This window comes from Rutilus rutilus, assembly GCF_951802725.1.
Source record: "Rutilus rutilus genome assembly, chromosome: 6".
NCBI lineage: Eukaryota > Metazoa > Chordata > Actinopteri > Cypriniformes > Leuciscidae > Rutilus > Rutilus rutilus.
Genome location: NC_140214.1, coordinates 7,900,786 through 7,912,564, shown reverse-complemented (window position 1 = coordinate 7,912,564; position 11,779 = coordinate 7,900,786). Strand labels below are relative to the sequence as shown.

At 38.7% G+C, this 11,779-nt stretch overlaps 1 protein-coding gene across 1 annotated transcript; it reads left to right on the top strand.

The window, feature by feature from the left end:
• The first annotated feature begins 100 nt into the window (after positions 1–100).
• On the top strand, positions 101–3,563 carry LOC311291261 (MAM domain-containing protein 2-like). Its single transcript, XM_084410183.1, has 9 exons — positions 101–219; positions 354–613; positions 731–815; positions 949–1,053; positions 1,207–1,344; positions 1,454–1,713; positions 1,794–1,878; positions 1,989–2,133; positions 3,109–3,563. The coding sequence occupies exons 1-9, from the start codon at positions 186–188 to the stop codon at positions 3,143–3,145; spliced, it is 1,149 nt and encodes a 382-aa protein (XP_084266309.1). The 5' UTR covers positions 101–185; the 3' UTR covers positions 3,146–3,563.
• The last annotated feature ends 8,216 nt before the right edge of the window (positions 3,564–11,779 follow it).

Below are 11,779 nucleotides of genomic sequence, written 5' to 3'. Positions count from 1 at the left end.
CATGATTAATTTTCTGCATCTTCCATTGTTTTCAGAAAGAAAGTAATGAAATAGTAAATTAAATTAGCTTCTTTCTTCCAGCTTGTGGCATCAACTGTGATTTTGAAAGGGACATTTGTGCTTGGACTCAGTTGGCAACTGATGTTTTTGATTGGACAAGACACAGAGGCTCCACCCCTACATCAATGACTGGTCCCTCCTCTGACCACACAACAGGAAGTAGGTTTGGTTTTCTAGGTCCTGAGGTCATTCCACCAATAAAATAATTATTTCACATCAATAAATAAATATTTGTGTTGCACATAATCTATGACAATTTCTCTGCTCAAGAGTCTCCTGATCCACATTTCCAGGTGGTTTTTATATGTACATTGAGGGTGACAGTGCTGTCCATGGCGACACGGCCCGTCTCCTCAGTGCACAATGTGCTGACCCTCGACCTCAGTGTCTTCAGTTCTGGTACCACATGCATGGTTCCAGCTGGACCATGGGACTGAGCGTCTACCTTCTGCAATATGGCAATGTGGCCAAAGAGGTGTGGAGGAAGAGAGAAGACCAAGGAAACATGTGGCATCTTGCACAGGTGGACCTGAGACCAGATGTTAAGTTCCAGGTCAGTAAAAGTAAAAAACGAACTACTTATTCTTCTTTGAATAATCCACGTTAAAGTGACCATACTACACTCTAAAAAAAAAAAGATCTACAGTAATCTTTGTTATTGTTCAATCAGGTGATCTTTGAGGGGCGTAGAGGAAGCTCAGCCCGGTCAGATGTTGCCATTGATGACGTCTCACTGCACAGAGGAGCCTGTAGTGGTATGTTCCTACTCTCTGGCGGACCGTTGTAAAAAACATTCAGATTTAAAAAAATATCGAAAGTCAGCCTATTCAGTAGAACGACTACTATGTTTTACAAATTAATTTGTTAAGAGTTGTACACATCTTTCAGATTTACCAAATCAGGTGTCTCCACCTTCAGTCCCATTACCACCAGCTGCAACAATGCCACAACCTGCACCCATCCAAACTGCAGAAATACCAAAGACCTCAGCGTGTAAGTTCACTATCCACCACTGCAGTGTGTTCACATTCTGTTGTGACTGATGATGCCAGAAAATAACACATCCATGATTAATTCTCTGCATCTTCCATTGTTTTCAGACAGAGACTAATGAAATCATTAATAAAATGTGCTCCTTTTCTACAGCTTGTGGCATCAACTGTGATTTTGAAAGGGACATTTGCGCTTGGACTCTGTTGGCAACTGATGTTTTTGATTGGACAAGACACAGAGGCTCCACCTCTACATCAATGACTGGTCCTTCCTCTGACCACACAACAGGAAGTAGGTCTTGTTTTCTAGATCTTGAGGTCAATCTACCATATTCAACATTAAAGTTATAGACATTATTTTACATCAAATCAAAAGCTGTGCTGCACAACTTCTTTTCCAGGTGGTTTTTATATGTACATTGAGGGTGACAGTGCTGTCCATGGCGACACGGCCCGTCTCCTCAGTGCACAATGTGCTGACCCTCGACCTCAGTGCCTTCAGTTCTGGTACCACATGCATGGTTCCAGCTGGACCATGGGACTGAGCGTCTATCTGCTGCAATATGGCAATGTGGCCAAAGAGGTGTGGAGGAAGAGAGAAGACCAAGGAAACATGTGGCATCTTGCACAGGTGGACCTGAGACCAGATGTTAAGTTCCAGGTCAGTGTTCTTCAAACGTTTTACATGGTAAAGTAAACATACAACACTATAATAACTAATCTATGTTATTGTTCAATCAGGTGATCTTTGAGGGGCGAAGAGGAAGCTCAGCCCGGTCAGATGTTGCCATTGATGATGTCTCACTGCACAGAGGAGCCTGTAGTGGTATGTTCCTACTCTGTGACCTAATGTGTTAAGAGTAATAAATAGATTTAGCCGGATTATGCAACTTCAGTACTTAAGCATCGCAGTGAAATCTCTTTCTGACTCTGCAGAGATCACTCTCTCTGACACGTATGGAAATGCTGACGGTACACTCAAAAATAACATGATAATGTCAAACGGGGAGGAAGTAAAAAATAAGAAAGAGTTTGGAGACAACTGGAAAGCAACAGATGACAAGAGCACAGCAAGAAGAAGGTAGAGAGCTTTTCTTAATCTTTTTTTTCTTTCACATCAGCCTTACCAAATCTGGTTTTTGCTTTTCATTATGGGGTATGGAGTGTAGTTTGATGTGAAAAAAAATTATTAAAAAGCATTTTAGCATAAGGCTGCAACATAAAATGTGAAAATGCACAACATTTTTACGTCGCAATCTTATGTGTGAGAGTGATTCATTTAGTAATTATTAATTGATTAACGGCAAATAAGTTAATCATAAGTTGTCAGAGTAATTCTTAAATACTTTTTATCAACATCAAAATCTGAACACCAGATTATGGAAGCTTGTTTCCGCCACGAAAAAAAAAAAAAAAACAATTTAAAAGATAGTTGAGACTTGTATATAGTAATAATTGCAAAGGGAAAAAAGTCAGAATTGTAGAATATCTCAATATTCAAAAATAGAGAGATATTCTGCCATTCTGACTTTTTCCCCTTGCAAATCTGACTTTATAACACACAATTGCAACTTGCAATTCTGAGAAAAAACTTTTCTCAGGAAATTTTCACAATTGCATACCTTTTTTTTTCTTTTTTTTTTTGTGGAAACAAGCTTCCATTCCAGATGCCTTTAAACAGGCAAAGAAAACATAATATACTATCTTATTGTATATGACAGAAAACTAAAATGTGATCATGTTAATCAGTTATACATTTATGAGGTGAAATTATGCAAACTGTTTTTAGAAATCAAACTAAAAATGCTTTTTGATTATAATATTGTGAGTCACCTATAATACAAATATTAGTATGCGTTTTTTTTATTTTTTTTCATCATTGTTTTACATCACATTTGAATTGGTTAAGAGAGGTTTTAGGTTAAAATAGCCTTTACTGATTTGCAATTTTAGACTGTTTAGGAACCAGTGATGTTGGCCAATGTTATTGTTTTTTAGTTTCTACAAACATAATTGACACCTGTATGATTGCTCTTCTTTCATCTTTGAAATGCAGGCGGTCCTTGCTGTTAAAAAAACATACTCAGGCTTGAGCTGAAACATACTTACTTTATACGTGGCAAACAATCAGCTGACAGCACCTGTCGATATGGACCTCCTCCTCATCATAACTCATCAATCACTCACACTAGTTTTAGCAAGATCTTTAGGAAGCTGGGTGTGTTGGTGTTGTTTACCAAGGAAGTATCGGTTATATATAACAGTCTCTAACATAGTCATTTCATTATATGATTATGATGATGTACAACAAAATGCTCATCAGCTTTTTATAGATAAGGTGTTAACCCCTAATGTCACAGTGAATTTTCTTCTCAAGTTCACAAGGTCTCCTAGTTCCTCCATTACATTAACTATGAACATGTTCCACTAATGTTTGAACATCCACAAAATGTCCATGCTTATAAATGCTTATTTTAATTTTCAAAAATGTATCTATTATCATTTGAAAACTAGCAAACTTATTTTTGTCAAAAGTTTTTGTGTGTTTGTGTGTTTGCACATAATATGTGAGACAAACGTGTTTATGACTTGCATTTAATAAACATTTAAATTTCATTCAATAAAACCTGTGATGGTCCTGTTGCTTATTTAACTTTTTTTAACTAACAAAATCACAAAATAATTGTTTTCCAGCATTCCTGTCATAGTTTCAGACTATTATGCGTGATGACAAATTACAGCGATATACAACAAAACCTGCTGAGCAAGATGCAATCTGTATGTAGCCTCAAGAAAACAGGTCACGTAGAAAACACAGTTAAATGGCAAGAAAGTCAGTTGAATTGGACACACGTACCTGAAGAGGATGAAGGTTTTAGTTGTCCACTTCTGGCTTCTCTTTCTACTCCTGTACCAAAGAAACATGAACCTGGCATCAGGTAAGTCAGACGACACTGTACAGGTAACCTGCCATGTGTGTACACATGTTCTGTGAGAAACTATAGGTAAAAAGAAACTTTCACGTATTGGTCAATTTTGAGATTTTGGCCTATTTTGCTTTCTTAAAAAAAGTGGAAAGAAAACATCCAAAGGTAGCCTACATTTAACGGTTTCTTTTATAACACTTTATCTATTGCGTCTGTAGATTTCAGTTGCACATCTTTAAAAGGCATTTTCTCTCCACTTCAGAAGCACTTACATACATACACCAGACTTACCAGTTTTATTCCTATCTATGCTTCTGAAAGTTTCGTATATCATTCACCTGATTTATATAACATTTTACTTTGATTTATGGAGTGATAAAAGAGAATCCAAAACTCCACTCTGTAAAAACTTTAACTGGAATATGTCAACAAATATTTTACATATTTTATTTGATTAAAAATAAAAAATAAAAACACAATTTACAATTTAAATTTAAAACAGCTGTTTTCTATGTGAATATATAGTAAAGTGTAATTTATTCCTGGGATCAAAGCTGAATTTTCAGCATCATTACTCTAGTATTCAGTGTCGCATGGTTCTTCAGAAATCATTCTAATATGATGATTTGATGCTCAAGAAACATTTCTCATTATTATCAATGTTGAAAACAGTTATTAACATTTTTATGTTTGATGAATAGAAAGTTCAAAAGAACAGCATTTATCTGAAATAGAAAGCTTTTGTAACATTAAACACTATACTGTTCAAAAGTTTGGGGTAAGTAAGTATTTTTTATATATATATATATATATATATATATATATATATATATATAATTAATACATATATAATTTAAATATAAATAGTATTTTTAAGCACCAGAAACTTTAAAAGAGAGCCACTAATTTGAATTCTTTCTTCGCTGCATGAGAAGATATTTTGGTATAATTTCAGATAGCCCCAAAGCTGCAATGTGCACCACAAGGGGAAGGAATTGGGGGTAAAAAACTTGCCAAAATTGTTGATTTGAAAACTGTGAAAAGATGTTTTCTTTTGATATATCCATTATATTTGGATCCCCAAGTATATGTTGATGATGTTGTCATGTCTTGATAATTGTAAGAGCTGCACTCAACTCTGCCCTGTCTCGGGTCTTGTATCTTTCAGCCCTGTGTTCAGCACCCACAGTGCTCTGCTGTGCTGGGAGGAATGACAGTTGTACACAGGATTGTTACTGTGATGAGTTCTGTGTCACAAGTGGAGACTGCTGTACTGACTACTATCAGACATGCATTCAGCGTACGACTAAATACACTCAACACAACACACTGATCAAGAAAATCAAGATAGTCAAAAAAATACAGTAGGTTTTGTATGCAACCCTGTTGCTGTGTAGTTTTGATTTGAGATAAGGTACTCTAGGTAAACAATTAAAACTTGCTTTTTGGTTTTCTTACAATGCTTGTTTAAAAATAACCTGGTGTCACAACCAGAAGCTCCCCAACAGAAGCACTGCTGTTTAACCACTAGCGAGCAGTTCACGATAAGAGGTAGCAAAATGTACAAAGGCAGTGGTGTTTAGTTTTTTGTGAATCCAAACTAAAACCTGCTTGATATAGTTTACTCTTCTTCTTTTTTTAATGATGAATCAGACTGCATCAGATTAATACATAATGTATTATTATTCACATCTGTCCCGATTCACCATCAATCTCAACGTCTATACAATCATTCTCTTTACCAACAGGATCAACAGCCTTGCCACTATTTCCAACATCCCAACAATCTTCAACACCAGCTTCACCATCATCACAGACACCACAGTCATCCTCACCATCCATGGCACTATCTTCAACATCCTCACCATCTAAATCAATCAGCCCCTCTTCATCTTCGCCAACCTCACCTACAACCAACCAATCACCAACATCAGTATCCTCAGCACCAACCTCACCACCTTCATCTTCTTCATCATCAACCTCAACCAACCAATCACCAACATCATTATCCTCATCACCAACCGCACCAACTTCATCTTCTTCATCAACCTCACCTACAACCAACCAATCACCAACATCATTATCTTCATCACTAACCTCACCACCTTCATCTTCATCATCAACCTCACCTTCAACCAACCAATCACCAACATCAGTATCTTCATCACCAACCTCACCACCACCATCTTCTTCATCAACCTCACCTACAACGAACAAATTATCAACATCATTATCCTCATCACCAACCTCACCACCTTCATCGTCTTCATCATCAACCTCACCTACAACCAACCAATCACCAACATCATTATCCCCATCACCAGCCTCACCACCTTTATCTTCTTCATCATCAACCTCACCTACAACCAACCAATTATCAACATCGTTATTCACATCACCAACTTCATCTTCTTCATTAACCACCTCACCTACAACCAACCAATCACCAACATCATTATCCTCATCACCAACCTCATCACCTTCATCTTCTTCATCATCAACCTCACTTACAACCAACCAATCACCAACATCAGTATCCTCATCACCAACTTCATCTTCATCATCAACCTCACCTACAACCAACCAATTACCACCTTCATTATCCTCATCACCAACCTCACCACCTTTATCTTCTTCATCATCAACCTCACCTACAACCAACCAATTATCAACATTGTTATCCTCATCACCAACCTCACCACCTTCATCTTCTTCATTAACCACCTCACCTACGACCAACCAATCACCAACATCATTATCCTCTTCACCAACCTCACCACCTTCATCTTCTTCATTAACCACCTCACCTACAACCAACCAATCACCAACATTAGTATCCTTATCACCAACCTCACCATCATCCTCATCAACCTCACCTACAACCAACCAATTATCAACATCGTTATTCTCATCACCAACCTCACCACCTTCATCTTCTTCATCATCAACCTCACCTACAACCAACCAATCACCAACATCGTTATTCTTATCACCAACCTCACCACCTTCATCTTCTTTATCATCAACCTCACCTACAACCAACCAATTATCAACATCATTATCCTCTTCACCAACCTCACCACCTTCATCTTCTTCATCAACCTCACCTACAACCAACCAATCACCACATTCATCTTCTTCATCAACCTCACCTACAACCAACCAATCACCAACATCATTATCCTCTTCACCAACCTCACCACCTTCATCTTCTTCATCATCAACTTTACCTACAACCAACCAATCACCAACATCATTATCCTCATTACCAACCTCACCATCCTCCTCATCACCAACCTCACCACCTTCATCTTCTTCATCATCAACCTCACCTACAACCAACCAATTATCAACATTGTTATCCTCATCACCAACCTCACCACCTTCATCTTCTTCATTAACCACCTCACCTACGACCAACCAATCACCAACATCATTATCCTCTTCACCAACCTCATCACCTTCATCATCTTCTTCATCAACCTCACTTACAACCAACCAATCACCAACATCAGTATCATCATCACCAACCTTACCACCTTCATCTTCATCATCAACTTCACCTACAACCAACCAATCACCAACATCAGTATCCTCATCACCAACCTCACCACCTTCATCTTCATCATCAACCTCACCTACAACCAACCAATCACCACCTTCATCTTCTTCATCAACCTCACCACCTTCATCTTCATCATCAACCTCACCTACAACCAACCAATCACCACCTTCATCTTCTTCATCAACCTCACCTTCAACCAACCAATCACCAACATCAGTATCCTCATCACCAACCTCACCACCTTCATCTTCATCATCAACTTCACCTACAACCAACCAATCACCAACATCAGTATCCTCATCACCAACCTCACCACCTTCATCTTCATCATCAACCTCACCTACAACCAACCAATTATCAACATTGTTATCCTCATCACCAACCTCACCACCTTCATCTTCTTCATTAACCACCTCACCTACGACCAACCAATCACCAACATCATTATCCTCTTCACCAACCTCATCACCTTCATCATCTTCTTCATCAACCTCACTTACAACCAACCAATCACCAACATCAGTATCATCATCACCAACCTTACCACCTTCATCTTCATCATCAACTTCACCTACAACCAACCAATCACCAACATCAGTATCCTCATCACCAACCTCACCACCTTCATCTTCATCATCAACCTCACCTACAACCAACCAATCACCACCTTCATCTTCTTCATCAACCTCACCTTCAACCAACCAATCACCAACATCAGTATCCTCATCACCAACCTCACCACCTTCATCTTCATCATCAACCTCACCTACAGCCAACGAATCACCACCTTCATTATCCTCATCACCAACCTCACCACCTTTATCTTCTTCATCATCAACCTCACCTACAACCAACCAATTATCAACATCGTTATCCTCATCACCAACCTCACCACCTTCATCTTCTTCATTAACCACCTCACCTACGACCAACCAATCACCAACATCATTATCCTCCTCACCAACCTCACCACCTTCATCTTCTTCATCATCAACCTCACCTACAACCAACCAATCACCAACATCATTATCCTCATCACCAACCTCACTATCATCCTCATCACCAACCTCACCACCTTCATCTTCTTCATCATCAACCTCACCTACAACCAACCAATTATCAACATCATCCTCATCACCTTCATCATCTTCATCAACCTCACTTACAACCAACCAATCACCAACATCAGTATCCTCATCACCAACTTCATCTTCATCATCAACCTCACCTACAACCAACCAATCACCACCTTCATTATCCTTATCACCAACCTCATCACCTTCATCATCTTCTTCATCATCAACCTCACTTACAACCAACCAATCACCAACATCATTATCCTTATCACCAACCTCATCACCTTCATCATCTTCTTCATCATCAACCTCACTTACAACCAACCAATCACCAACATCAGTATCCTCATCACCAACTTCATCATCATCAACCTCACCTACAACCAACCAATCACCACCTTCATTATCCTTATCACCAACCTCACCACCTTTATCTTCTTCATCATCAACCTCACCTACAACCAACCAATCACCAACATCATTATCCTTATCACCAACCTCATCACCTTCATCATCTTCTTCATCATCAACCTCACTTACAACCAACCAATCACCAACATCAGTATCATCATCACCAACCTCACCACCTTCATCTTCATCATCAACTTCACCTAAAACCAACCAATCACCAACATCAGTATCCTCATCACCAACCTCACCACCTTCATCTTCTTCATCATCAACCTCACCTACAACCAACCAATCACCAACATCATTATCCTTATCACCAACCTCATCACCTTCATCATCTTCATCATCAACTTCACTTACAACCAACCAATCACCAACATCAGTATCATCAACACCAACCTCACCACATTCATCTTCTTCATCAACCTCACCTACAACCAACCAATCACCAACATCATTATCCTCTTCACCAACCTCACCACCTTCATCTTCTTCATTATCAACCTTACCTACAACCAACCAATCACCAACATCATTATCCTCATCACCAACCTCACCATCATCCTCATCACAAACCTCACCACCTTCATCATCAACCTCACCTACAACCAACCAATTATCAACATTGTTATCCTCATCACCAACCTCACCACCTTCATCTTCTTCATTAACCACCTCACCTACGACCAACCAATCACCAACATCATTATCCTCTTCACCAACCTCATCACCTTCATCTTCTTCATCATCAACCTCACCTACAACCAACCAATCACCAACATCATTATCCTTATCACCAACCTCATCACCTTCATCATCTTCTTCATCATCATCAACCTCACTTACAACCAACCAATCACCAACATCAGTATCATCATCACCAACCTCACCACCTTCATCTTCATCATCAACTTCACCTACAACCAACCAATCACCAACATCATTATCCTTATCACCAACCTCATCACCTTCATCATCTTCATCATCAACTTCACTTACAACCAACCAATCACCAACATCAGTATCATCAACACCAACCTCACCACATTCATCTTCTTCATCAACCTCACCTACAACCAACCAATCACCAACATCATTATCCTCTTCACCAACCTCACCACCTTCATCTTCTTCATTATCAACCTTACCTACAACCAACCAATCACCAACATCATTATCCTCATCACCAACCTCACCATCATCCTCATCACAAACCTCACCACCTTCATCATCAACCTCACCTACAACCAACCAATTATCAACATTGTTATCCTCATCACCAACCTCACCACCTTCATCTTCTTCATTAACCACCTCACCTACGACCAACCAATCACCAACATCATTATCCTCTTCACCAACCTCATCACCTTCATCTTCTTCATCATCAACCTCACCTACAACCAACCAATCACCAACATCATTATCCTTATCACCAACCTCATCACCTTCATCATCTTCTTCATCATCATCAACCTCACTTACAACCAACCAATCACCAACATCAGTATCATCATCACCAACCTCACCACCTTCATCTTCATCATCAACTTCACCTACAACCAACCAATCACCAACATCAGTATCCTCATCACCAACCTCACCACCTTCATCTTCATCATCAAACTCACCTACAACCAACCAATCACCACCTTCATCAACCTCACCTACAACCAACCAATCACCAACATCAGTATCCTCATCACCAACCTCACCACCTTCATCTTCATCATCAACCTCACCTACAACCAACCAATCACCACCTTCATTATCCTCATCACCAACCTCACCACCTTTATCTTCTTCATCATCAACCTCACCTACAACCAACCAATTATCAACATCGTTATTCTCATCACCAACCTCACCACCTTCATCTTCTTCATTAACCACCTCACCTACGACCAACCAATCACCAACATCATTATCCTCTTCACCAACCTCACCACCTTCATCATCTTCTTCATCATCAACCTTACCTACAACCAACCAATCACCAACATCATCATCCTCATCACCAACCTCACCACCTTTATCTTCTTCATCATCAACCTCACCTACAACCAACCAATTATCAACATCATCCTCATCATCAACCTCACCACCTTCAACCTCTGCATTCTCTTCAACACCCCAGCAAAAAGGTACATTATGCTATTGTTCAACTGAAAACGCTCAAATGCAAATTATATTTATATATTTATATATATATAATTATATTTATAATTATATTAGATTTTAGATTCATTGTGTGGCCAAAACCGTGTTGTTTTGCTGTGCATATGATAATATATATATCTTGTATTTCATAGATATTTCTTACATTTTGATACTCAACTCTAATTTCAGTAGAATAAAATAGAATAGAATAGAATAGAATAGAATAGAATAGAATAGAATAGAATAGAATAGAATAGAATAGGATAGGATAGAATAGAATAGAATAGAACAGAATAGAATAGAATATACAAAATGACGCATAAATTCTTTGGAATAAATATATTGTGTAATGTTCCATAATTTTCAGAAAATATCAGAGCAATCACAGTCTTCCACATACGCGTTCGCTCCACAGCCAATGAGGAGGCAATGCGGAAATCTGTGCAGGCTGTAAGTGATTCTTATTTTGAGAGATGATTCATATTAATACAGCACACTCATATTAGATAACACTGTCAGTGATATCTATTTTTTTCCCCTTCTGGCTTTACTAGTTCATTCTCCACCTCAGTTTGATGAGGAGACAGC

Bases quoted from the DNA above. Each gene is read 5' to 3' on its own strand.
- LOC311291261 (XM_084410183.1), top strand. From the start codon at position 186: ATGACTGGTCCCTCCTCTGACCACACAACAGGAA. The intron at 614-730 runs GTCAGTAAAAGT...TTGTTCAATCAG, and splicing joins GACCAGATGTTAAGTTCCAG to GTGATCTTTGAGGGGCGTAG. The intron at 1,714-1,793 runs GTCAGTGTTCTT...TTGTTCAATCAG, and splicing joins GACCAGATGTTAAGTTCCAG to GTGATCTTTGAGGGGCGAAG.